Source organism: Orycteropus afer, unplaced genomic scaffold (genome assembly GCF_000298275.1).
Source record: "Orycteropus afer afer isolate SDZICR_OR568_19922 unplaced genomic scaffold, OryAfe1.0 scaffold00059, whole genome shotgun sequence".
Classification (NCBI taxonomy): domain Eukaryota; kingdom Metazoa; phylum Chordata; class Mammalia; order Tubulidentata; family Orycteropodidae; genus Orycteropus; species Orycteropus afer.
Window position 1 is genome coordinate 9,084,065 of NW_006921646.1, and position 27,806 is coordinate 9,111,870.

Below are 27,806 nucleotides of genomic sequence, written 5' to 3' on the forward strand. Positions count from 1 at the left end.
TGTCTTTCTGGAGTGTGTTAAAGGCAAAGAATGCCATCCCAGACCTCCAGTAACCCCTCCTCCCATCCATTTGCCTAGCCCAACCTGTGGGCATCAGGAAGCAGGCATGGGCCCTGTTGTTTACTCTCTGGCACTTGCTCCTAGGTCTGGCCTTGGTCCACTTAGGGCCAGGCCAGATGGCGTAAGCTGGATGGTGCAATAGCCCTCACTTCTTCCTTGGCCAAAGGCTTTCTGTGACCCAGTTCCAAGAGGGCCCTGAGGCTGAGGGGTTTGTCCCCAGGGAGGGGCCACATGGAGTTCCCTGGATCCCTATGATCCTGTCTGTAGGACAGTGGAGGAGAGCAGAGTCACAGGTGCCCATTGAGGCCAGGTGACACTTGGGTGCTGGCTGGTACTGCCAGAGGCTCTTGGTTGGTTGGGGTCCTGAGTATGTAATGTGTGTGTATGGTGGGGACTACAACATTCTGTGCTGCCTCAGTGGCAACCCTGAATGAGAGGCAGAAGTATGCAAGAGTGAGAGGCTTTGTCAACAGAATTGACTTTTGCAAACCCTACCTGGCTCTGCAAATGGTGGTTGTAGCCTTAAAATGCACAAGAGGTCAGGGGGCTGAGTGTTTTGGGGCAGGGTGAAGCAGGAAGGTGGGGCCCACTGATCTCCACCTGGCTTTTCTGGGGGTAAGCAATAAAGCAAGGATTTGGAAGCTGAACTGGGACCAGCTGTCTGCTGGCTGATAACCTGGTTGATAACATGAGAGCTATCAACAATTCTTTAGCAAGTTTACCTGGAGAGTCCCTGGAAGTATAGGGGACCAGCACTTCAGGCTTCAACCCATTTCTTCCAGCAGTCCTGGTCAAACCTACCTGTGGAGGGAATGGTTACTCTCAGGATATGCTCCAGGCTCAGATTCTGCCTTTTTCTCTGGTTGTATTGTCAATTAGAATTACATTTGGTTGTGACAGAAAAAGCTCAGTAATAGTGTTTTGAATAAGATTGATATTTATTTATCTCTTGCATAAACAAAGGCTGGTGGTATCCAGTCCAGGTTTGTTACGGTGGCTCCATGATTAATCAGGGATCCAGGTTTTTTGTATCTTACTGTGCTACCAATTTCTAACATGACCTCTAGCTCATGGTATAACATGGCTGCCAGAGCTCCAGCCATCACATCAGCATTGCAGTCAGCTGGAGGGAGAAAGTGGAGAGGAAGTTCCCTCATCCTTGAAAGTCACATTCCAGAAGTCACACAGAACACTTCCTCGTATATCCTATTGCACAGAAGAATTTAATGATATAGCTGCACTTAGCCTGAAGAGAGAATGGAAAATGCAGTCTTTAATCTGGATGGCCATGAGGAAAAATGAACAAATATTGGAGTATAACTAGCTGTCCTTGCCATGGTGCACAGTATGAATAGAGGGTTCCGGATGCTGGATGACTTCTGCAGTCTCCTCTGAGTGGTAGCCCGGCGGCGGGGAGTGGGGCTCTGGCTCTCCATCTGGGCCTTGCCTCCAGCTTGAGGGTTTGAAATCCTCCTTGGAGCCACCATGGTAGCAGGAGCATGACTCCCCTGGGGTCTCCATCAGGGAGAGGATCAGTTGGATGATCAAGGCCAGCCATGCCATCCCAAAAAGGATCCACAGGGATATCACATTCTTGTACCACACTGGGTACTTCCTGTCAGGATCCATCCCTAGGGGAGAGGCAAAGTCAGAGGATAGAAGCCTAGAAGTTGGGACCATGCTCCCAAAACACAAATAGGTTACTTGGCTTGAAGAAGTTGAGGGGTCAATGGGACAAAATTTGACAAGTCGAGAATGGTCTGAGGTTCCTGGCCTGGTAATGACCTAGGATTCTAGGAAGACTCCCTGGATTGACACCATGGGCTTGGAAGCTAAATTTCCTCATTGTCCTTCTGATAGACTCTGTCTATGCTCTATCCCAAGCAGTTCTCCAGGTGAGGTCCCTGACCAGCAGCATCAGCATCACCTGGAGCTTATTAGAGATGCTCATCCTTGGGCCCCGACAAGACCCATTGAATCAGAAGCTCTGTTTTGAGAGATTCTGATGCATGCTCTTGTCTTTGGGTTTGGTTTCTTCATGTCTGAAGGGAAGCAACTTGCTGGAGCCAGGGGCTGTAGGAATAATGGGGGAACTGTTGGAATTTGTATCCTGTCTGTTTTTTACTAGCTGTGTGGTCTCCATCTGTCAGAATATTGCTTACCTGGGAAATGGGGAAAATAATTTCTCTCCCTTGGCTGTTAAGATGAAGTTCCAAATCCTACCTGAAGGCTCCCTGTCTATCTATCTGTCCTCAATTTGCACACCTATCCCTCGAGTGCCTGCTCTTAGCTCCCTGTACTACTCTTCTGTCCACTCCATTCTGTCCTGCTAGTCCCAAGACAGCCTCTCTGATTTGTCTTCTAAGGCTGGGCCCACTCAGCTCCCTCTTTCAGACAGCTCAAGGATGAACACACAGACCTGGAGTCAACCTTGACCACCTGCAGGAGTTGATTGGATTAGGCTGATTGGGTTACAGGGCCACGATTCCGCTGGCAGTCCCAAATGAGATCAGCAGAGAGCCAGCTCTCTGCCTCTGCCCCACACTAGCTTAACTTGCTCCTGGTAACTGAGGGGAGGCAGCGTTCTTCTCCACTTTTATTTCATTTTTTTTTTTTTAGCCAAAATCATAAGTGGCAGGAGACCTGGCAGCTGGCAAGGCTCTCAACTGAGCTGCAAATGCAATTGGGGGAAGCAAGAGCTATGGGGCCAGGGAAAAGCAGGCGGCTAGGATCTAGGGGCTGCTCCAGCCATAGCCTTCCTGCAGAGGACTGCTTGTGAAGACAACACTTCTATAGCTGCTGACACAGGACAATGGACACCCAGTGTCCAAGTGGTAGACCCCCAGCATTCTCATTTAAGAAAACCGTTTAACCTTGTCCCTGCAGAACAAGCAAAGTTGAGAGACATGGGAAGAAGTAGAGGTGGGGTTTGTCCCCTTCTCAGGTTGCAGATGATTCTAGAAGTGTTGTGTGTAGAACCCTGGCTTGGGAGTCTATCCTTGGCCTGCCCTTGACTTGCCTGCTCTATCACCTTAGTCAACTCTCTTTCCCTCTATGGGTCGCCCCATTTGTGTAAGAAAGATGCCCTTACAGTTGAAGCAGTGACTCTGCTGTGGTCACTTGCCATAAGAGAGACTGAAATGGCTGTGGAGGGAGCCAGATTGGGGAGCAAATCTCGGGTGGTATGATGAAGAGGGCAACTCTGCCTGCTGTCCTTGGGCTGGATGATCTGCCTGGGCAGCCCTTCTGGACTTAACGAGCTCTTGTGGTTTTGGACTAGGCTCCTCTGTCAAGATAAGTCGTAGGTTCCATGTTTCAGCCTCCCTCTGTCCTATTGCTCTTCCAGGGTTGGCCAACAGTGTGGCAGAGATCCTGATCAGCTCTCTTGGGTTTTACAGAGACTGGCTTCTAGGGACTCATTGCCCGTCCTCGAGCCTTTTTCACTGATTTCCAGAATACCCAAGCCTGGAGAAGTCTGCTTCTACTTCCCTCTGCCCTGCCCTGCTCGGGGCCTTTGAGGTCTCAGGACATCCTCACAGACATTCTCCCATCAACTCCATATGGGCTTCCTTGGGGAGTTTCTGGGGTGGAGGGTGGGTGTGAGCTTGTTGTTAGGTATTAACTACCCAGGACCAAACTTGGAAAGCCCTGGTGATAGGTGGGTGCTGAGAGGCCCTAGTTGGGAGTCCTGCTACAATTTCTCTGCCCTTTACCTTGCACTGAATGTCCCCAGAGAATCAAGCCTTTTTGATGGTGACCCAGGGCAAATTCTGAGTTTCAGCCTCAGAGTAGGGCACTGGCAGGGGAGAGGAGGGGCCAGCTGCAGGATGGTCAGATCTCAAAGCCCTGAGTCAAAGCTGCTGCAATCAGTGTCAATGGTATTTCATGGTGGCTAGAGTATAGTACAAGGAGCTCTGGTAGCATAGTGCCTAAGGCATTTCACTGCTAACCAGAAGGCTGGCAGTTCAAACCCACCAGCCACTCCTTGGAAGGAAGGTTGGGCGATCCTACTTCTGTAGTGATACTGTCTTGGAAACCCAAGGAGGGGTCACTATGAGTCAGGGCCGACTCGATGGCACTTAACAACAACAACAGAGTATAGTAGAAATAATCCTGGTGGTGCAACGGTTAAGTGCTCAGCTGCAAACCCAATGGTTGGTGGTTCGAACTCACTCAGTGGGTCTGCAGCAGAAAGACCTGGTGATCTGTTCCCGTAAAGATTACAGAGTAGCAAACCCTGTGTGCAGTTCTGCTCTGTCACTTGGGGTCACTATGAGTTGGAATTAACTTGAGAGCACCTAACAACCACAGAGTGTAGCATAGAAGGGGGAGAGCCTGGAGGGGAGTGGGAGGCAGGGGCAGGGTTACATGGAGGGCCTCACAGGCCTGGTTATAGATTTTGAACATCATCCTGAAACTGTGGGAAAACACTAAAGGTTTTCAGAAGGGGTTAGCAGTGACATGATGGAACCTGCAGTTTTTAAAGATCCTAAGGGGCAAGAGGAGGGACAAGGATAGAGCTTATACAACTCTGGGTGTCATTCTTATTGTGATCTGTCTAAATGGCACCATCTTCAGTAGCACAGTACCTAAAGTATTTGACTGCTAACCAGAAGGCTGACAGTTCAAACCCACCAGCCACTCCTTGGAAGGAAGATTGGGCAATCTACTTCCATAGAAATACCGTCTTGGAAACCACAGGAGGGGTTGCTATGAGTTGAATCCAACTCAACGGCAGTGAGTTTGGTTGTTTTAGGGTTGTGTAGTACCCAACCTGTGTAGCTGTACACAAAGGCCCTGCCTAGACTAGGGAAACAGTAGGGGGCATAGAGGAGAAGAATGACCCAAGACTCATCTCTGAACTGTGAGGGGGCAGATATAGCTCTTAGAACAACTGCGCTCAGTTCTCCTGAAACAACGCTTCACTCTGAGGGTAGAGACGGGAACATGACTTAGTCTTTTCTAGAATAATAGGATGAGGGAGGTCAGGAAGGAATAACATGAGGCTCTGGACATGGGGAAGAGAGGTCCAGGGAAGAGGACCCTACACATAAGGAGGTACTAAGAGGCATCTTAGCAATCATGTATCAGTCCCTACAATTTACAAACAGGGATGATGAGAGTGGGGTAGAGTGGAAGGCGGTTTGAAAACAATAGGAGTTTGAGAGCCAAACAGGAATTTCTGTCTCACTAGCTGTACAATCTCAGGCAAATGGCTTGGGTTCTCTGAGCTTCAGCTTTCTCCTTGGTAAAATGGAGATGAACCTTAGTCATGTGCCTGATGAGTTAGTCATTCCTTACTCTCTGACTTCCTTTACCTTCTATTTTTACTGAGCCTTTGGGAAAACTTCCTTTCAATATTCCAGGCTGGGTTCTGTTGCTGAAAGAGTGAAGAGCAGGGTCTTCTTCCCACTTTAGGGCCATGGGGTCAGAGGGTGGGCACAGAGCCCCTTGAGGCCCACATGGTGGTGGTGCCAGTGGCCACTGCTGATATGGCCATAGTAGGTGAACATTTAGAGGCAGGAAGGGGAGAGGATGAATGCAGATTAGTTCTTGGCCATTCCTGCAGCCACACCAAGTGTCCACCTGCTGGGCATCTGGCCTCAGGTTTATCATGGGGGGGGGTGAGCACTGGGGCTGGCATTTTACAATCACCTGCCAACCTAAAGGCTGGTGGTTTGAACCCACTCAGTGGCTCCATAGAAGAAAAGTCTAGTGATATATTTCTGTAAAGATTCCAAAAAACCAAACCCATTGATCATCAAGATGATTGTGACTCATAGTTACCTTATAGGATAGTAGACTTGCCTCATAGGGTTTCCAAGGCTGTAATCTTTTTTGTTTTGTTTTGTTTTCTTTCTTTTCTTTAAATTGTATAGATTAATTTATTTTGTTGTTGTTGTAGACTACACACAACAAAATATGTCCCAATTCAACGATTTCTACATGTACAACTTAGTGACATCAATTACATGCTTCGAGTTGTGCAATCATTTTCACCCTCCTTTTCTGAGTTGTTCCTCCCTTATTAACATAAATTCATTGCCCCCTACATTCCTATCTCATCTTTCAAGTTGTTGCAGTCGATCCAATATAGATTGTTCTTAAAATAGCATGATGCTCTAGGCAGATCTTTTTCAGTAGTTAAACTAAACTATTGTCTTTTATTGTATTTTATTCATAATCTACTATTATGAATAACAACAACAACAACAACAACAAAGCAGATCTTTTTCAGTAGTTAAACTATTCTCTGGTTTTCAGACTTCAGGGGATATTTTTGGTTTAAGGTTTAAATATTATCTAGGGAATAGTTTCAGAGGTTCATCCACCCTCCATGGCTCTATAAAGTCTGGATTCCATAAAAATTTGAAATTCTGTTCTGCATTTCACCCCTTTTGATCAGGATTTTTCTATGGAAACTTTGATCAAAATGTTCGGTAATGGTAGCTGGGCACCATCCAGTTTTTCAGGTCTCAGGGCAAAAGAGGCCATTGTTCGTGGAGGCAATTAGCCACATATTCCAGATCCTTCTATTCCTGACTCTCCTTTCTCTAAGGCTGTAATCTTATGGAAGCAGACTGCTACATTTTTCTCCCATGGAGTGGTTGGTTAGCAGCCAAGCATTTTACCCCTGTACCACCAGGACCCCTTAAAATCCCATGCAGCAGCTCTACTCTGCAACACATGGGGTAGCTATTAGTCAGTATAGATTCTATAGCAAACAGTTTGTTATTTTTTGGGGAGATGGTAAGGGGATAGGGAGTTGGGGGTTTTCTTCTGCAGGGCTCCTGGGGCCCTGCTTTTTTTCCACATTGTGTGGTGACCACTGATTTAACCTCACCTTGAACCTTGTGGACCTCACAGACCTTTCTTGCTGGCACTCAGAATTTAGCTGCCAACTTTTTACCAAGGTGGAGCCTAGGGCTGCATGAGTCACCCATACTCTACCCATGGTCTGTGAAATAAATATGTGGCCCCCAACCCGGGAGCAGTGGAAAGGCTTGCTGTTCCACTGGGGCAAGGTGAGATGGACAAGGATGGGGGTCGAGCTTATCTCCTTATCTGGTGAGCTCTAAGAATGACAGTGGGATTTGTGGGGACGTGAGAGCCTCATAGTGCCTGTCGGGAAGGGCAGGAGTCACACCTTGCAGCCCAAAGCACTACATTCAGGTTAAATAATCCCCTTTTACCTTGGTGATTTCAGCCCCATCATATTCCACAAAAGGAGGTCGGACTTTGGGCTCCAAGTCCTCCATGCTTGGCACATAGCAGGTGCCCAGCAGACACTGGCTAATGGATGTAGGAGTAGGAGGTTGAGGAGCTGAACCTCGGAGCATCTACCCGCATGCCCAGGAGCTCCTCACCAATCATGTAGTCGCCAAAGCCCACAGTGCTGAGGGTAATGAAGGCGAAATAGAATCCTTCCATGTAGTTCCAGCCCTCCATGTAGGAGAAGAGCAGTGGAGGCAGCAGCAGGAAAAGCAGGAGGCCTGAGAGGAGGGCACCACACCCCGCCAACAATCGGGCCTTGGCCGGGTCCTGTGGGTGCAAGCAAATCATGCCATCAGCTCTCCTGTGTGGGCCAAGGGGCAGGGGAGGCAGATAGCCTGGGGGTACTTAGCTGAGAGCACTTTTCCCCAGTAAGGAAAAACACTGCCACCAGTGTGTCCTTCATCTATTTTGTGTTTTCCAGGTTCCAGGCCATTATGGATTGAATTGTGTCCTCCCAAAATATGTGTTAGAATCCTAACCCTTATACCTGTGATTATAATACTATTTAGGAGTAGGGTTTTCTTTGTTATGTTAATGAGACCATTATCAGCGTAGGGTGTGTCCTAAACTAATCACTTCTGAGTTATAGGAAAAAAAAAACAGATTATGGGAGGGAAAATATGGAACAAAATTCAAAAACACAAAAGTGACCAGAATGACTGGTCAGATAGAGACTGGTGGGACTCCTCAGACTACGGCCCCCAGTTATCCTTCGGGCCCAGAAATGGACTCACTTCGGTGGATTGGCTCTCAGCCCAACAGTCGAAAGACCTACATAAAGAATATCTACCCCAGGGAGATGCACCCACCTATGCCAGGAAGATGCACCCCTTAGCTCAATCAGCCATGAGACATCCGAGGGGCAGCATTCACATAGAAGAGAAGCTGGATGGAGAGGAATGCATAGATAAGAAGGGCACAGGGAGGGGTAGTCCCAAAGAGGAGAGGGAGGAGAGATTTTTATGGTTGGGGTTGGTAATTGGGGCTGTGAAATCAAATGTGCATGAACTGTTGAATGTAAAACAAATCTGCTTTGTAAATTTGCACCAAAACCAAAACCAAACCAACCTCACTGCCGAGTCGGATCCAGATCCGGCTCAGCGACCCTTCTTTGGGTTTCTGAGGCACTATCACTATGGAAGTAGATTGCCCAACCTTCCTTCGGAGGAGTGGCTGGTGGGTTTGAACCACCAGCCTTCTGGTTAGCAGTCAAATGCCTTAGGCACTATGAACCAAAAGCACAATTTAAAAAAAAAAGAAAGAAAGAAAGAAAGAAAGAAAAGCAGATTAGACACAGAAATGTGAGGAAAACAAATGCCACGTGAAGGCCACCAAGGAACCATGGAATGCTGGGATTACAGAGCTGAAGGAGACAAGGATGTTCTCCCAGAGACCACAGAAAGAGCCTTCCTCTGGCGAAGTGCCTCCTAAACTATGAGAAAATCAATTTTTGTCATTTAAAGCCAACCACTTGTGATATTTTTGTTACAGCAGCACTAAGAAACTAAGACATAGGCCAAAACTTTGTCTTTGTTGCCTGGTACACCTCTTCTGTCTGCCCAGTCCTACCCATATCCACCACTGACACCTCTTTATTATGAAAATGTCCTCCATTCTAGACAGTGACACCCCAGTGCCAACACATCCCCACCAGTGACCCTGATTCCCAATGACCCTGATTCCCAGAAGTAACCTGTGCTCCCACCAGTGATCCATCCACACCAAGATCCCCAACCCTTCATATTCCCTCATTCTAGAAGTGACCCCCTCTTCTCTCTCCAGCACCCCGTCACCTGCAAGGCGCCCCCCAGCCTGCGGGCACAGCGGTGCATGCCCTGCAGCATGAGACGGCCCAGGCGGTTGAGCACCACGAGGTTGAGCGGTATCCCCACCAGAGCAAAGAAGATGCAGAAAAGGCGGGCGGCCAGCGTGTGGGGGCTCAGGTTGCCATAGCCTGAGGAGAGACAGGGCATTTCAGGAGACTTTTTCAGACTGGCCCTAACTACTTCCATCCCACAGCCCTACTCCTACCCAATAGCCCAAAGGGTCCTCATTCCTGACACACTCCAGATGTGGGCAGCTAATATTTATTGAGGCCTTTCTTTCATAGAGGAGCTCTAGTGGCACAGTGGTTCAAATGTTTGGCTTCTAACCAGAACTGTCAGCAGTTCAAATCCACCAGCTGCTCTGCAAGAGGAAGATGAGGCAATCTACTTCCAAAGACTTATAGTTTTGGAAACCGTATGGGTTGCTATGAGTTGGAATCAACACAATGGCAGTGAGTTTTGGGTACTTTCACTTAGGAGCTCTGGTGGCATAGTGCCTAAGGCATTTGACTGGTAACTAGAAGGCTGGTGGCTCAAATCCACCAGCCACTCCTCGGAAGGAAGATTGGGCAATCTACTTCCATAGTGCTACTGCCTTGGAAACCCAAGGAGGGGTCACTATGAGTTGGATCAGACTTGACGGCAGTGAGTTTGGTTTCTTTTAGTTTATACCTGTACTCTGGTAGCATAGTGCCTAAGGCACCTGACTGCTAACCAGAAGGCTGACGGTTCAAACCCACCAGCCACTCCTTGGAAGGAAGGTTGGGCAATCTACTTCCATAGTGATACTGCCTCGGAAACCCAAGGAGGGGTCACTATGAGTTGGATCAGACTTGACGGCAGTGAGTTTGGTTTCTTTTAGTTTATACCTGTACTCTGGTAGCATAGTGCCTAAGGCACCTGACTGCTAACCAGAAGGCTGACGGTTCAAACCCACCAGCCACTCCTTGGAAGGAAGGTTGGGCAATCTACTTCCATAGAGATACTGCCTCGGAAACCCAAGGAGGGGTCACTCGCTATGAGTCAGGTCTGATTCGACAGCACATAACAACAACAACCTATACTTAGCAAGCCCTATCCTCTGCTCTTGGGGTTCTTCTTTTTATTCAGTCCTCCCCAGTGAGATGAAGGTTCTTAGATTCTAGCTCTGGGAGGAACCCCGTGAGGGTCTTCCCTTCCCCATTGGTTTTGATCAGTCTTCAGTTCAGTGAAATCGGTGGATATCAGTGAAGCCCTCTTCTAGCTGCCAAGTGCTAGGTGGCCCCATCCAAGCCACCTCTCATTTCAGCATGTCTTCCATCTGTCACCCCTTCACCTTGCTGGTTCAGCCCTTGGGCATCCTATGACGGCCCCATAGGTCTGTGATCAGGTTTTCCTGCACTCTCTCTGACTTCATCTCTTTTTTTCCCCAAACATTCTCTGGCCATCTGGAGCTCCCCAGTCTTCCCAAATACACCAATCACATTCCTACCTCTGGGCCTTCACACTTGCTGGTGAAAGTTCTTTCTCCAGTTATCTTCGTGGCTTGCTCCTTTATTTTGTTCATATCTCTGCTTCTATGTTATCTTATCAGAATAAAGCCTTCCCTTTTCATCTCATGTAAAATAGCCTCATCTCCATCACTTTTGAATTCCCTTATCTGGCTTTACTTTCCTCTAAGCACTCACTACCACCTGAATATTATCTGTGCACTTGTTTTTATTGTTTAACTTTATCTCATATTGCCTTACACTAGAATGTCAGCTCCCTGAGGGCAGGGACTTGGTCAGTTTTGCTCACAGTGGTACCCCGGCACCTAGAACAGTCTGGCCCACAGTAGGTACTCATTTTATTTATTGAATAGATGGACAGGTAGATGAGTGAACAGTGAGCAAACCTGGGACAGAGTTAGATAATGAATAATTTCTGGACTCAAGTCTATCCTGTTGTTGTCGTTATGTGCCATTGAGTCGGACGCGACTCATAGCGACCCCTCCTTGGGTTTCTGAGGCAGTATCACTAAGGAAGTAGATTGCCTCATCTTCCTTCCGAGGAGTGGCTGGTGGGTTTGAACCGCCAGCCTTCTGGTTAGCAGTCAAGTGCCTTAGACACTACACTACCAGAGCTCCTAAGTCTATCCTACTACCCCAGAAGTATTCATATGCCTGCCAGACCCTGTGGTTCATTCTGAGGCTTGGAAAGCCAGTCCTTACAGGGCGGTCCCAGGGTAATAAGAGTGCCAAGGAGGCAACCCTCTCCTGGTGTTCACTCTAGAGTGGCTAACTATTTCTTCCATTATTTAGAATATCCACCGTATCTTTTAAATTCTCCACGAGTAGGCACTATTGGGAAAAGCAATGCCGTTTCCCAGCCCTCAAATTCTAACTCTGCTGTTTACTAGCTGTGTGACTTGAGGCAAGTCGTACAACCTCTCTGTGCCTTAGTTTCCTCATCTGTGGCATGGAGGTTGTTGTAAGGATGAGATCTCAAGTATAAAAGTGTCTAGTATAGTGGCTAGCACGGTGGCTAGCATGGAAGGCTAGCAAAGCTAGCCTAGCATGGAAGAAGTGCAGCCAGAATGCTCTTTGGAAGCAAGAATGGCCAGACTTTGTCTCACCTACTTTGGTCATGTTGTCAGAAGGGACCAATCCCTGGAAAAGGATCTCATGCTTGGTAAAGTGGAGGGTCAGAGAAAAAGGAGAAGGCCCTCAAGGAGATGGATTGACACAGTAGCTGCAACAATGGGCTCAGATATAGTAAGTACTATGAGGCTGGTGAAGGACTGGGCAGTGTTTCGTTCTGTCATGCATACGGTTACCATGAGTTGGAGCTGACTCGACGGCACATAACAATAGCACGGTGGCTGATATGAGTGTGTGAGTAGAACCTGAGCATATTCTATTGTAGTGTGCAGGTGTGGTGAGGTGCAGTCTCCCTTCCTCTACCCTCCTCACCCTCAGACCTGGATCAGACAGCTTTAGGACAGAGCCGGATGGAGAGGAAGAGACAAGGAGATAGTCCAGGCCAGGAATGGTGGGGCTAGAAAGAGATAGGTGGAAAATCTGAATTTGATGAGTCAGATCATGGGCCTGGGATAGCGGGTGGATGATGTGTGAGATTCAGAAACTATAGACACCCCCACCCCTAGCCCCACCCCCTGTACATCTGGGATGCTTGGCCCAAATTGACTCTGCTTCAAAGTCCGTTACACCCCTTCTGGTTGAATACATAATGGGTGGATTAATTAATATGGTAGTGTTTGTTGAGTGCCCATCAAATGCTTGGGCCTTGTACTAGACTCCTGTGATGTAAAGATGAATGAACACACTCCTGGCCAGTCTCATTAGTGTCTCAGGGTCGGGTCTGAGGCTTTCCAAGTATTCTTATCGGAAGGCAGAGGACTGCCCAGACTCCCATGTGGCCTCAAGAGCTGCTACCAAAGTTTTTGGCTGACTTGAAACTAGATGGAGAGTTCTCTGAGTGCTCTTGCTTCACCCCATTCTGGGAAGGATTGTTGTTATGTGCCATGGAGTCGGACCCGACTCATAGAGGCCAGGATACTGGTTTCCAGGGTAGAGGATTGTGGTAGGCCTAGAACTGGGAGGAGGTAGTCCCAAGTTACCAGTGGTGTTAGCCTGCCACCTGGTGGTAAGTGCAGTGTCATGCAGAGACTAGCTGGATCTGGCAGTGAGATCAGACACTCAGAGCAGTGAAAATGGTCCCGCTAGCATTATTTCATGGGTTTCAGAGCTGAAGTGATCTAGATGGGTTTTGCGCCTCCCTTCACAAACTATCCCAAGACAAATTCCACCTCAGCTCTTCTGCAGGGCAGGGCTAGAGAGAAACCGGAGGTGAATCTAGTCCAGATGTCTCCTGTCTGGGTGAGAAGGTAGCCTGGGGAGGATGAGGATGGGGACATCAGTGAGCTGAGGCGAGGTCTCTGGGAGTGGAGCACTCTCTTCCAGAGTAAGGGGGGGGGGATGATGATGATCACCTCTCCCCAAAGCTGACAGAAGGGAGTTATCCCTCCTTCCTCCCCAACACCCACCAAGCCTTGGGGGGACTTAACTGAGAAACCTGGAACATTTCCAGTGCCCAGAGCTCTGGTGGCATAGTGCTTAAAGCATTTGACTGCTAACTCGGGAGGTTGGCAGTTCAAATCCACCAGCCACTCCATGGAAAGAAGGCTAGGCAATCTATTTCTGTAAAGATTTACTGCCTCTGAAAGCCAAAGGGGGTCACTATGAGTTGGCATCGACTCAAGGGCAGTGAGGTTTCTTATTTTTTATTTTTTGAGGATCATCTTTACTGCCCCTCGGGAGATCTTTTGTCTCTTGAAAGGCGATGGGAGTCAGAAATCCCCTAGAGCAGCTATTCGCAAACTTGGGGGTTACATAGTAACCCCCTGGGGATCTTGGTAAAATGCAGAAACAGATTCAGTAGGTCTGTGTGAGGCTTGAGATCTGCTCCTTAGGGTAGCAAGCTCCTAAGTAACTCCTCTAAATGACAACCAGCTCTACTGCCCCTCAGGAAGAGTCTCCCTCCCCAGTCCCTCACATCTCAACCTGAGCAGACTCTTACCGATCGTGGTGATGGTGGACACGGAAAAGAAGAAGGAGCCCACAAGCTCCCAGCGTGCCATGCTGCTGGTATTGCCGATGACAAGGGCTCCACTTTTGTATGCTTGGACGATGCCCTATGGGAGAAGTTGCAGTGACCACCAAGCTCTGTGGGGTAAACTCGCCCTCAACACACACACACACACACACACGCACATTCATGGGCAGTCCTCACAACCACTCTTCACTCCCAGCCTGACCAGGGCAAGGCAGCGCTCTCCCTCCAACCAGGGGCTTCCCAGGGCCAGAGACCACCAGTAGTAACACCTTCCTCTCTCCTCACCCCAGAGTCTAGGTTAGGATGGGATGTGTGATTTTTCTTTGACTGATAGAACCACCATTCATTTTCTTCCTTGCTTTTTCACTCATTCATTCATCCATTCATTTCCCTCCCATTCTTGCAACAAACACTAGGGCAGGTGTGACATATGGTGCTTCTAGGAGACTTAATGATGAAAGAGACATGGCTTTAACTCTCCCGGAGACAGAGATTGCTTTAATTAGCTCTACTACAGAGCAGTCAATGTTGCTATAAGCAATATGGAGGCAGTGCAGCTATATGATCCTGGACAAGTTACTCAACTTCTCTGGGCCTCAGTTTCCTTTTCTGTAAGATGAGAATATCAATAGTACCTACTCCATAGAGTTGTTGTGAGGGTTAAATGAGGTACGTGCAAAGATTTAGAACAGTAACTTGGCACATGTGAAATGTTAACAGCTTCTATCATCGTCATCATTATTATGTAGGAATACAGTGAAGAAAGGTGTTCATTTTGATGGGGGTAGGGACAGAAGGCTTCATGGAGGGGGTGATATTTCAACTCTAATTTGAGGCTTGGATAAGATTGCTCCTGGTGAGAGTGTATTTAGATAGATGGAACAGCAGGAACAAAAATTGGGAGGCAGAACTGTGCCTGGAATCTAGAACAAAACAAAATGAAACAAAACAAAACAACCAAACTCACCGCCACCGAGTCGATTCCGACTCATAACAACCCCCTTTGGGTTTCTGAGGCAGTAAATCTTTATGGAAGTAGATTGCCCAGTCTTCCTTCTGCAGAGCGTTTGGTGGGTTTGAACCACCAACCTTTTGGTTAGCAGTCAAATGCCTTAGGCACTATGCCACCAGAGCTCCTTAGAATCTAGAACAGGCAGACTAAAAAGTCAGTGAGGATCAGGGCTTACTTGGCTCTGCCATGCTAGGTATGGGGTGATAGGTCTCATTCAAGGTCACCGAGCAAAGTGGAGAGGGAGGATCAGATTGGGGTGCTCTGTGGCAGCTGGTAGTGTAGAAGATGGATGGGAGATTGGAAGGGATGAGTGATGGAGAAGGTCTGGTCTGCATCCATCATGGAGTGGTCCAGGAGGACCAGAAAGGAGATATTCAGCAGTCCAAGGCTCCAGCCTTGTTCACTGCAGGCAGCAAAGGAAGCATATGAGAGGATGTGAGCATAGTGGGGTCAAAGACAGAGGTTTAGAACTGGTGGAAGAGCAAGGCTGGAAGGAGGAGGGTGGTTTGCTCTTTGTCTTGGAGAATTTGGAGGTTTCCTAGAAAGTTGTTAGATAGGTCCCTGAGTTCTGGAAACAGTTTGCACTTGGCTATTAACTGAAAGGTTGGCCGTTCAAAACCACCCAGCATTGCCATGGAGAAACAGACTGGCAATCTGCTTCCATAAAGATTGCAGCCAACCAAACCAGTTATGGAGCACAGTTCTACTCTGTAGAACATGGGGTCACCTGAGTCAGAATGGACTTGATTTCAGTGGGGTTTATTTAGGAAGTTGCATTACATGTTTAAGGGAGGGCAGATCTGGGCTGGAGCTATCACATTCTTAATTGTGGGCATGGTGGAAACCACAGGAGGATTGAGAAAGCCTGGAGGGAGGGAGTGTATAAGAGATGAAATCCCAGCTGGGAAGCTTGAGAAATTCCCAAGTAACCCAGTTCACACTGAGGCAGTAAGTCTGCTGTCCCAGACCTGTGGTTGTGTAACCATGGATTTATACTTAACTTCTCTGAACTTCAGTTTCTTCATCTCTAAGATGGGGATGATGATAACAATAGTTTCAACCTCTTCTATAAGGTTGAAGGTTGAAAGGAGTTAATATATATAACATAGTAGGAATAGTGCTTGGCATATAGTAAGTGCTACACAGGAAAATTTACAATTATTAATACCACACTGCCATCTTCTTGGGTCCAAGCTGTTCACTGCCTGGGCAAGGGGAGTGCCAGATGGCCTCAGCACCATGGGCCAGGCAGTCAGACTGGGTTGTTTTTGCCACAGACTTGGAGAGGGAGCTGGGAGGGAGGAGAACCCACATTCCAAAACCAAAAAAACAAACCGGTTGCTGTGGAGTGTATTGCAACTCCTAGTGACCCTACAGGGCAGAGTAGAAGTGCCCCCATAGGGTTTGCAAGCTGTAAATATGGAAGTAGACTACCACATATATTCCCCCACCCATATCTTTTTCCTGCCAAGCCACTGATGGGTTTGAACTGCCGACCTTTTGGTTAGCACCCAAGCACTTCAACCACTGAACCACTAGGGCTTCTGAGCCCACCTACATTAGGTTTTTGGAAAAGATAGTCCTTGCCCTGCCCAGCTCCAGACCCTGCGGAATCAACTCAGTCCCAGGACTCGGGACTCCACCTTCCACCTCCTCTCGCCGGGTCCCTTCCCATCCCGACTCATTTCCTTGCCATCTTCAAGGGACTGGCTTTGAGTGGGAGCCTCTAGGGGCTAGCCCTACCCTCCTGAGTGCTCCTGCACCCGCACTGCATGGAGGGGATTCCAGGTTAGGGGCACTGCTGTCTAGGCCCGGGGCCTTGGCTTTCAGGAGAAGCCAGAAACTGAGGTAAACTCATTCGCCAAAGCCAAGCAGTTCCGGGCCCAGCGGTGTGTGCCCAGAGACCTCCACTCATCTCCTACATCCATCAAGATGTCCTTCCCTGAAGAACCTCCTTTGCCGTCCTTCCCACCGCCTGGCCGCCCTGGGACTCCACCCATTGAGAAGTCTCTGCGCTCAGTGACCTCCTCGTCCCCTCGCCTCCTCCCTTCAGTCCTTCTTAGCATCCGCTGCTGGAGTGGCGCGCCCTGCCCGCGGTATTTGCCGACTCAGAGTACCGCAACCTAGCCGCAAAACTCCCCTGCTGTCGGTCCTCCCTTCCTCCGACCCAGATCTGCGCCACTGGAGCTGGCTCTCTCCTCTGCAGCGGACCCGAGCAAGCGCGCTCCGCCCCATTCCACCACCCACTGGGACAAGCGAGTCCTGAACTGCTTTGCTCCGAACTCGACGTTCTTGCTTGAGTTTTTGCTCATCCTCAAACCCGGGTCTGCGCCCCCTGCTGTCAACACACCCAATTCGTGTATTTGCACCCCGGGTCTACGTATGGAAGGGGCTAGGTGTGCCCTTCTATCCTTCGTACGCGGTCTGCCCCAGACACTGCTCGGCATGTCCCTGAATCCTTGAGCCCTGCTACTTCCCTAGCCGGTCAAACGCGTCCTGCCTCCAGGGTCGGCTGTGCTGGCTCCTGACCTTGGTTAGCTCTCCCCTAGTGGTCTTCATTCCCCAATTTGGATGTTTACCCCAAGCATCTCTCCCCGACAGGGTTCGTCCCGCCCTGTCGCCCCCTAAAGGAAAACCCAAGTCAACGCGCCGCACCGCCTTCTCCCTAGAGCTGGGACCCTTCCTGGTGCGGTCCACGCCAATCTTCTTGTCCAGCGTGGGGATACGCACGCCCCCAGTCTATGCAGCCTCTCACCTCTTTTTTTTTTTTTTTTTGGATAAGGGCTCTGGCATATCTCTTTGTCTGGGAGCAAGGGTGTGACCTCCCGCCTGCTGCCCGCGCACCCAGCACTCCCGTACCCTATCTCGGCACCCCCACCCCCACCCCAGGCCTGCTCCGCCAGCCTCTGACCCGGATCAGCGAGTCCAACGCCGGACCATCCAGACACGTGAAGTTCCGCAGGAGCGCCCACTTGTCGCGCTGGAATCTGCGGCTGGAGTCCCACTCCAGGCGGCCCTCCAGCGCCCAGAAGACGCCGGTACCCAGCGCCAGGTAAGCCAGGTAGATGAGTAGCAGGATCAAAGTGCCTGGTACTGAGCACGTGCAGCCCCGAGCCCTGCCCTTAGTTTCCATCCCGGCTCGCAGTGCGCACATGGAAGAGGCTGGGAGGCCAGAAGCAGGAGCCAAGGGCAGGCACTTAGGTGGAAAGGAAGGGCCAGGAGCCCTGCTGGTCCCCTCTCTGGCAAGTGCCCGCGTGACTCCAGTTTTCCCAGGCGAGGAGGGGAACTGGGGAATGGGACAGCCCTGCCCCACCCCATATGGGGATCCAATCCCAGGGATAAAAGAAGCCTTGAGCTGTGGGCATCTGGCTCCGCCTCAAATGTGTGGAGTGTCTGTCTTCTCCCGCCTCCCCCTACCTAGATCAGGGAGAAGGGGAGGGCTGCTGGGCTCTGAGAAGGAAGGGGCTCAGAGACCCCAGCATTTCCTATAGTCAACAGTGGGAGAGACTCCTGGAAACCACACTCATGGGGAAGAGAAAGTAGAAGTCATATTTATTGTCTTCAGTCCTCGTTCTACATCTTTAGACTCTGGAACTATCTGCAGGGACTGCCTGTCAAGTTCTTCCAGGATCTCTCACAAGATATTTTCCTTTGTACACCCAAAGAAGAAGAGTCTCAGTTGATCCTTACTTGTCCTTAAGTTTGTGGAGGCAAGAGGGGGCTTGACCACTGTATTTGCCCATTTTCTGCTTCTTGAGGAAAGCTCTAACTCCCTCTTCTATCCAGAATGGAGGTGGGTCCAATTTTGTGTAGAGTCCACAGGCTTTCTCAGTTTCCAGGCCTGTCTTTGAGGTCAGGAAGTTGTAGGGGGTAACCTTGATCCCTCATGCCGCTGTAGATTATTTCTTAGGACCTCCCACCTGGAGGTTCCTCTGCTCTACAGCCTTGCTTCAGTCCTGTCCAGAGGTCCCTAGCCACTTATGGTGAGGACCTACCTTGCTGCTGGGGGTGGAGGGAGAGGGTAGAGGCTGAAGTTTCCAGTCCTTTGTGAGATTGGGCCTTGGGGTAGCCTACCCTCCTTCTGGGCAGAGATGTTGCAATCTGGTGGGAGAAAGGCCAGGGCTGGAGAGAGTATTCCCAAAGGAGTTCAGGCCACCATGTGGCTCATTTCCTGGAAGGCTCCTGGGACCTGCTGGTTGTCTAGCTTCCCAGGGGGTGTTTGGAAAGGCTCTTAAGCAGAGAGGATTCCAGAGGAGGTGTTGAGGTCAAAGGGTGGAGGTTGGGGAGCATGTCCAGAAAAGCAGGTAGAACACCTAAGAGGTCTTGTTCATGGACAGTTCTAGATTTCCAGGCAAGGGGAGCTAGTGAGCTTCAAGAGGCAACTTGCTTACTCCTCAGACTGAGAGCTTCCTGAGGGTGGATAGCTTACTTAAACTAAGACTGTTCCAAAGTTCTTGCCCAGCCCTCTTCCCTGCTGGACCCTCCCTGACAGCCACTCTCATAGGCTCCCACCATCATTGGATTTCAGGCACTGTGTTGAGGTTGCCTCTCTGCTTGTCCAGCCTTTCCCTTTGAGTAGAGGCACATTGAAGGCAGAAACTTTCAGTGTTGTATCCCCAGAGCCAGTATAGGTAGTTGGGCTTGACAAATGCACACTAGGCATGTATTGAGACAAAAATGAAGTCATCCTTTGTTTTTTGTCCTGTATAAGGTGTGGGGGGCTGGCATTGGAGATTTGGCCTCAATGACTCATGTCTGGATTCAACTTGCCCTGGTCACTTTTGAAGGAAAAACGGTCCATTTCCCACTCCATACACACACCTGCCTTTGATCCTATCTCTACACTGCCTCTGTTATTTTCTTGGACATGCCTGTCTCCAGAGAGCCCCTGGGAAGTGAGTAGATTGGGAGAGGAGGAAGTGGAGCAGGAAATCCAGAGGGCTGGAGGAAGCTGGGAGAGGCTGCTTGGGCCACTTGGAGGCCTCAGGCAGAGATAGGGATCTTCTGAGGTCTGGGGGGCCCATCAGTGCCAGAAGAGCCCCCTTCCTTGAGGCTAAGGCCCCTGCTGAGCAGCCAGAGCTGGGAGCACCTGTGCAGAAGCAGGGGACCTAGTGAGAGGATCAGTGCAAGCCAGGCGAGGCCCAGGAGGATCCAGATGGCTGCCAAGCTCCGGTACACTGAGATGTAGTGCTTGCTTGGGTCCGTGCCTAGCAGTGAAGGGGGATGAGATAAATGCCAGGGGTCTGAGGACACAGCTAGCCCAGGCTCCATATGGGCCCCCACCAGCCAGGATGGATTGTTCCTCCTCCCCACAGCTCCTGGTGAACAATTGGGGAAGTGACCATGGGTCCCAGACCAGAGGCTTCTGAGGATGTTGCTGAGAATCCACAGCAGTCTCAGAAATGAACTGTCTCTTCTGAATAACTAGGCCTGCTTATGATCTGCTTATGAAAAACCAACCATTGGAGCACAGGTCTATGCTGACACATGTGGGGTCACCATGAGTCAGAGTTGACTTGACGGCACTGGCTTATCTAATTGTCAACAGTTATCCCCAGCTGACATCACATCTCCCCAACTCCCGAATGCTAGTGGGCCCCCACCCTGAGATATGTGATTGCTTTGTTCTCACCGACAACATAATCTCCGAAGCCGATGGTGCTGAGGGTGATGAAGGCAAAGTAGAAGCCCTCGCCAAAGCTCCAGCCCTCCACGTGGCTGAAGACCATAGGGGGGAAGATGAGAATGACCAGTGTCCCCAGGGTCAGGAACAGAGCCAGGGTCAGGAGGTGCAGGAGCTGGGAGGGAGGGAATACTCTTTGAGTTCACATGGAAGGCTCCAGGATTGGGTCAGGGGGCCTGGGGCAAACTTGAGAGTGCAGCTGGTCCAGAGCCAGGTCCCTTTGCCTTGCAGATCTTTGAGGTGGGAGGTTGTATCTAGGTGTGCATGATCTTGCTCTAGCCAGGGAAAGATTTGAGCAGAGGGATTATATTACTGAGTCCAGGGGGCATTTGGAGACATCGTTGGGCTTGGAGATCATGCTTGCACGGGCATGTACAAGTTGCTGAGGACTTAGTTTTGGGATGGAGGATTGTCACTGAACTGCCCCGAACTACTCTGCACTTTGCCTCTCCTAGTATGCTTCTGGCTTTGCAAAGGATTTGCCAAGGGGGGTTGGTTGCACTGGGGACGTCTTGAGTGGCCTAGAGCTTGTTTTTGACCACAAGAAAGGATGTTGGTGTTTCGTGGTGGACACGGAGATGCTGTGCTCAGATCCTCCTTTACAAAAGGGTATGTTGGCCAGCTGTCATCTCTTTCAGGGCTTCAGCTACAGAGAACCGTCTCACCCTTGGGCCCATAGTAGGTGCCTGATTGAAGCAGAGTATAAAGGCCTGGCTATTTCAGCAACTCTGATGGTGTGTACATGCTGCAGAATTCCTTATGGGATTGGCCAAGTCTTTGCCTGGCCAGCATAGCAGTTCCCCTTCTTCCTCTGTCCAATCCCACATCTGCCCTTACTCTTACGTAAGTACTTATCCCTAGTAACCCGTCCCAGTGTTTGCATCGGGAGAACTGAATCTGCAGATTCTGTAACAGCAGGGTTGTAGGGAAGGAGGGGCCCTACCTGGGAGCGCCTGGGCTGATCCTCCCACCTCTCAAGGATGGCCATTTGGGTGCGTAGCCCTGTACCCAGGTGATTGAGAAAGATCACGTTGAGTGGGATGCCCACCAGGGCATAGAAGACACAGAAGACCTGACCTGCTTCTGTGCTGGGTGCCAGATTCCCATATCCTGTATATGGGGGGAGAGGAATGTGCAAATGTGGGAAGAGACAATTCAGAGCTATCCTTCAACCCAAACTCTTGCAGAAGCTGGTCTCCCATCACCCTAGGAAGAGGAGGCGGTGTTCTCCTGTTCCCATGAACAGCTTTGGTGGACAGTTCCTGAACACTCTGATGATATCCTACCCCAAGCTTCCGCCTCTCTCTACCTGAAAGAGTTTTCTGGCCACAGGATTGTGCTTGATTTGTGGGGGCAGGTCCAAAATGCTGGAGATTTAACATACCCAGGATCAGCCTCCAGCCAACCAGAGCAGGAGTTGGTAGACAAATACCCCCATTTCTCTCTTTAGTCAGTGTGACTTTTCTGAGGATGGGTTCTGCTAGCCTCTCAGACAGTCCCCAGCAGAGTGAGCCCAGTAAACTGCTCATTAATGCATTTCTTGGATTTCCTCTCCCACTCCCCTACCCATGCTTCCTGGATTGTCCTCCCAGATAAACCAAGTCCTTGTCTTAGCATCTGCTTTTGGGGAACTCAAACTAAGACAGGGGCTTTGGGCAAGTCCTCTTCTACCTCAACCCTTTACCTATGGTAGTGACGACTGTGCCTGCGAAGAAGAAACTGCTGCCAAAGTCCCAGTTGCTGGGGTTGGTCGAGTTGCCTTTGGGGTTCACACCCTTCACCCAGGCTTCCATGATGACCTGTGGGAGGGGGATGGTATGGGATAGGGAGGAAGATGGAGCTGACAGTTACTGAGAACTGACTGTTGGCCAAGCCCTGGGCAAGGTGCTTCCATGTCATCTCATTGAATAATACTTTTAGATAGTATCATTCTCATTTCAAAGAAAAGGAGACTAAGGCTTAGAGTGGCTCCAGGTCCTTGGACTCCAAGCCCAGTGTCTGTTCCACTGGCCAAGGCTGATTGAGGCATGGGCTCTAAGCATGGGCTGGTGGAGGGGAAGTGGTGCCTGAGGAGGTGAGGTAGAGGAAGCCAAAGGAGTGCTCTGGGCGAGAGGCTGCAGACGGCTGTGAGGGTGAGACACACATGGGTTGTTAGAACAATAGGAAAACTTCAGGTTGGATGTTCTCAGAAGGAAACATGGGGCTGCCTTCCCACTGTGCTGATGGTTGGGCACAGAGAACTTGGGGTTCCCTGAGTTTCCAGGTGAGCTGGAATGGTATGGTGAGCTGGCAGCCTGCTCTTTGATGCCCTCTAGTGAGCTCTAGCCTGTGCCAACAGGAGAAATTCCATCAGAGGCCAGGACCACCAACCATCTTGTGTGTGTGAGGGATGAATGGGGGAGTGCATGTGTGGTGTGTTCTATGAGTGTGCGGTGTGTGGGTACTTTGTATGTTGCATGTGTATGCATTTTTTTTTGTGTGTATGTGTGTGTATTACATGTGTGTTGAATGTATATGTCCCTGAGCCCAACTCTGTTGGAAAATAGGTAGATCCCATACCCCGCCTGCCCCTCATTAGAACCCTATCCCTCTTAGCTGTGAATTGTCTCAGGGCAGCAGCACAATCTTACCACCTGGTGAGGCCTCAAAGCCAGGTAGGAGGCAGTGGGGGAGAGGAAAGCCCAGTGCCTCTGGTTCCTGTGGGAACTGTTTTCCCACTGGTCGAGGGAATGCACTGGGGGCAGGGGTGTGCTGAGGGGGCCAGGCTGGGTGTCCTGACATAGCCTGTCTGCTTCTCCTCACTTTGGCAGGAGCTGACCTCTTAAGATGTGGACTTTGGCCTCCTCCTCTTTCCCACACCCCCTATGAGATGAGGGCCAGACATTTCCCAATACACCCACTCTCTGGAGACCCTCCCGCTTTGGGAGAAGCACTTGCCCTAGTCCTGGGCTGTCCTTCAAGGCAAATCTGAAGTCTCTATCCCTCAGATCCTTGATGAGGCCTTGATGTCAGTGAGAAGACTGAGTGTAGGGTAGGTGAATGGGGGTGGCTGGCTGCTGCTTTATTTAAGAATCCACAGCTGGTGGAAAAGGAGTCATATTTAGTACTTCTGTAGGCCCGGACAAGGCCTTGTTTCCTCATGGAGTCAATTTTTAATAATATTGCTAGCCTTTTTTCCTTTGTGATTTTGACAGTAATGGGTATTCTTCCCATAATCTTATCTCAGCATTCTTCTGCTCTTGGCTAGACTTTCTTTAGCAAATAAGGGTCTCTCCCAAGGCTGAAGACTCTCAGGAAAAGGATGTCACAGCATCCCTGGGGTGGTCCCCACTCAAAGAGGTAGGGTATGGGGTTGTTCATCAGCTGCACCACCACCCTCCATGTTGCAGTTGAGCTTGCTGTCTCCCTTCCTCCTCAGTTTAGAGAGCCAGTCAGATCCCAGGTACAAATCCTTCCCACCCCCACTAGCTCCTGGTTTTACCTTTAACCCAGGGTCTGAAGGAGCTAGAGTTTTCAGGGCCTCCACCACCTCTACCTTCCTGCTGAGGTCTCCAGGGGCTCATGCACTTTTCTCAGCCCCTACCTGGGTGCTGTGGCCCCAACCCTCATGGTCATGTCAGTTGGAAAGAAAGGAAGTGGAGTTGGAGGCCACAGGCCTCATTTTCTGGGCATGTCTCTCACAGCTCTAGAAGGTTCTCTCTGACCACTCAGCCCACTTCATCTTCTAGGCCAGGTGTTCTCATTCTTGAGGGGTATCAGCAGCTCTTGGAGGGTTTGTTAACACAAAACTTGCCTTACCCCAGAGGTTCTGATTCAGTAGGTCTGGGTAAAACCTACCGCTATCAAGTTGATTCTGACTCATAGAAACTCCCATTGGGATTCTTTACTGAAATATTGTTGTTGTGTGCCGTGGAGTCTGACCCGACTCATAGCGACCCCTCCTTGGGTTTCTGAGGCGGTATCACTATGCACGTAGATTGCCTCACCTTCCTTCCAAGGAGTGGCTGGTGGGTTTGAATTGCCAGCCTTCTGGTTAGCAGTCAAGTGCCTTAGGCACTAGGCTACCAGTGCTCCCTTACTGAAGTAGTTTGCCTCATTTTCTTCCTGCGGAGCAGGTGGTGGGTTTGAACCAGTGACCTAGTTAGCAGCCAAACGTCTTTTCCACTATGCCACCAGAACTCCTCTAGGTGGGTGTTGTTGTTATGTGCCAACAAGTTGGTCCCGACTCATAGTGACCTCTCTTGGGTTCCTGAGACAGTATCACTACAGAAGTAGATTGCCCCACCTTCCTTCCAAGGAGTGGCTGATGGGTTTGAACTGCCAGCCTTCTGGTTAGCAGTCAAGTGCCTTAGGCACTACACTACCAGAGGTCCCTAAAATTTGCATTTCTAACAAGCTCCCAGGTGATGCTGATGCTATTGATCTTGCCTCCCTTTTTTCCCCCCCTAAATTTGATTTATCATGTTGTTGAGAACATACACAGCAAAACATACTTCAATTCATTAGTTCCTACACATACCATTTAATTATACTGATTACATTCTTTGACTTGTGCAACCATTTTCACCCTCCTTTTCTGAGTTGTTCCTTCCTCATTAACATAAACTCACTGCCCCCTAAGGTTCCTATCTAATCTTTTGAGTTGCTATTGTCAATTTAATCCCTCATACAGGCATACCTCATTTCATTGCACTTCACAGATATTGTGTTTTTTATAAATGGAACGTTTGTGGCAGCCTTGCATTGAGCAAGGCTAATGGCACCATTTCTCCAATAGCGTGTTCTCACTTTGTGTCTCTGTTTCACATTTTGGTAATTCAAACTTTTTCATAATGCTATCACATACTTAACAGTCTACAGTATCATGTAAACATAACTTTTATGTGCACTGGGAAACCAAAAATCTGTGTGACTTGCTTTATTGCAATATTTGGTTTATTGAGGTGGTCTGGGACTGAACCTGGAATATCTCTGAGGTATGCCTGTAGATTGTTCTTAAAAGAGGCAGAGTTTTTAACCAGTTTGGAATGAACTAGTTGGAAGTTCTGAAAAGAACATGATGCTCAAGGCAGACCATTTTATTAATTAAGCTAAACTATTGTTTCTTGGGGGAGTTCTGGTAGCAAAGTGCCTAAGGCATCTGACTCCTAACCAGAAGGCTAGAAGTTGAAACCCACCAGCCACTCCTCGGAAAGAAGGTTGGGCAATCTACTTCCATAGTGATAACGCCTTGGAAACCCAAGGAGGGGTCACTATGAGTCAGATCCGACTTGACGGCAGTGAGTGAGTATTGTTTGTTGGAGGCCAGCTTTTAAGAACCACTGCTTTAGGCTGTATCCTTCCCCGGCACTTAGGCTACATTTATGTGGGGAGGGGGCAAGGGCTCTGGACTCCCAAGGCCTGGGCTGGAGTTCTGTCTCTATCACTAACTGCCACAATTCCCATCTGCAGACTGGAGTTAATGATAATAATAGGTAATTATGAGAAGAAAACATATAAAATGCTCATCCCTAGGCCAAGGATCATGATTTGTCTAAACCCATCATGATAATCCCATTTCCACTGTTTTAGCTCTATTGGCTCAATAAATGCCAGTTATCATTAAGATTGAGGCATTGGTGTTTCCCTGGGAGATCCAAGTTCGATTCCCAGTCAACACACCTCATGTACAGCCACCATCTGTCTGTCACTGTTGCTATGATGCTGAACAGGTTTTAATGGAGCTTCCAGACTAAGATGAACTAGGAAAAAAATGACCTGGAGATCGACTTCTGAAAATCAGCCAGTGAAAGCCTATGGATGAAAATGGTTTGATCCTGTGTACATGGGGTTGCCGTGAGTTGGGGGCTGACTTGAAGTAGCTAACAACATCATCATTATGATTATTCTGTACATGACTTGTTCCTTTGAGTTGGTGTTGTCATTTGTCATTTGCTTAACCTCTTTGTCTGGAATGCATTCAGCTTCCCCATTGCACTTGATTCTGGTAGAGAGGGTGCTGGGCCAGGGAGGTTAAGGCCTAGGGGACCAGGGTCTGTGCAAGGAAGCAGAAGGGGCCAGGTAGGGTATGACTGCTCTGTCACCAAAGAATGCCCCCCCACCCCCTGCCATGGGTGTGGTACTAGCAGAACTCAGGCACCCTGGTCCATGCCTACCAAGCTGAACTCCAATGGACCGGGCCAGGGAAGGTCAGAATCGTGGCTGTTCCTAACACATCTGTGTCTCCTGCCCACAACCCTCACAATGTTCAGCACATGGACTAGAGCAGGGGAGAGAGAGCAGGAGGAGTAGTGGCTCTGGAGTTGGGCTAGGAGAGTATGGAATAGAGAGAGAAGTACATTTGAACTGGGTTGATAACACTGACAATTCATGTCTATGCAGCCAATGACACTTTAGAGACTGCTTTTATATCTGCTGTCAAATGTTTGCAGCACAGGTAAGATTATTCTCTTTACCTTCTAGAAGAGGAAATTTGGGTCCAGAGAGGTTAAGTGACTTGCCAAGATCACATAGCATTCCACTTTTAGACTGAGGCCAGAATCAAGGACTTACCTGGTTCTCTATTCCCACTCTGCCTCCAACAGGGTGTCAGCCCCTCGGTGTCAGTGTCTCTGGACCAGCACGAGAACCCTCATTCGGCCTGCTTCCCATACCTCTCCATCCCACGCCCAATCACTCCCCTTCACCTGCACAAACTGCTCCAGGGCCTGCTGGTCCAGGCAGGTGTAGTTCTCCAGGAAGCGCAGCTTCTCAATCTGAAACTGGTCCCTGGACTGAGCCTCTGCCTGCTTCTCCAGCAGCTGGAAGATGGTGGCACCGAGTAGCAAGTAGCAGATGTAGGCCAGGAGCAAGGGCAGCACCCGGCCACCCCAGCAGTTGCAGAGCCCAGTGCTTGGCATGGTGTGGCCAGGACTGGGCCAGGGCCTTGGGGCTGGCTGTGGGAGGAGAGGTAGGCAGCAGGCAGGAGTAAACGCCCAGGAACCTGGCCAGCCTCAGTCCACCCACCTCGCTTTCCTCGGACAGGTGTCTGCAGGCTGGGAGTCTGTTTGAACAATGTAGCTCAGCTTGGCTGCACTTAGTGCCACGAGTGCAAACAGGCCTACCACCCCCCACCATGGCCTTTTTTTTTCTCTCTCCCCATGGACATCAGCAAGTCAGTGGCAGGGACCCCTCAAAGACACCTACCAGGTACTCCTGAGGTCATTGTGGCTCATCCACTACCTCCACACTGGATGAGTGTTTCCGGGCCAAATCTGCTATGCCTGCCCCTTCTGCCCAGGCTTGAGTGGGCTCTCTTAGCAGCCTCCAAGCCTGAAGACTCCAAGCAGCCTTCAAATCCCCAAGCTTAGGAGCT

At 49.7% G+C, this 27,806-nt stretch overlaps 2 protein-coding genes across 2 annotated transcripts; both read right to left on the reverse strand.

The window, feature by feature from the left end:
* Positions 1 to 1,380: 1,380 nt before the first annotated feature.
* On the reverse strand, positions 1,381 to 17,902 carry KCNK17 (potassium two pore domain channel subfamily K member 17). The gene is made up of 5 exons (XM_007939464.1): positions 17,681 to 17,902; positions 13,722 to 13,836; positions 9,129 to 9,289; positions 7,428 to 7,602; positions 1,381 to 1,691 (listed from the first exon to the last, which is right to left on the reverse strand). Exons 1-5 carry the CDS (start codon positions 17,900 to 17,902, stop codon positions 1,381 to 1,383), a joined length of 984 nt encoding a protein of 327 aa, XP_007937655.1.
* A 1,850-nt stretch (positions 17,903 to 19,752) lies between these two features.
* Positions 19,753 to 27,351, reverse strand: KCNK16 (potassium two pore domain channel subfamily K member 16). The gene is made up of 5 exons (XM_007939424.1): positions 27,139 to 27,351; positions 22,137 to 22,251; positions 21,396 to 21,562; positions 20,402 to 20,567; positions 19,753 to 19,976 (listed from the first exon to the last, which is right to left on the reverse strand). The coding sequence occupies exons 1-5, from the start codon at positions 27,349 to 27,351 to the stop codon at positions 19,753 to 19,755; spliced, it is 885 nt and encodes a 294-aa protein (XP_007937615.1).
* Positions 27,352 to 27,806: the final 455 nt, after the last annotated feature.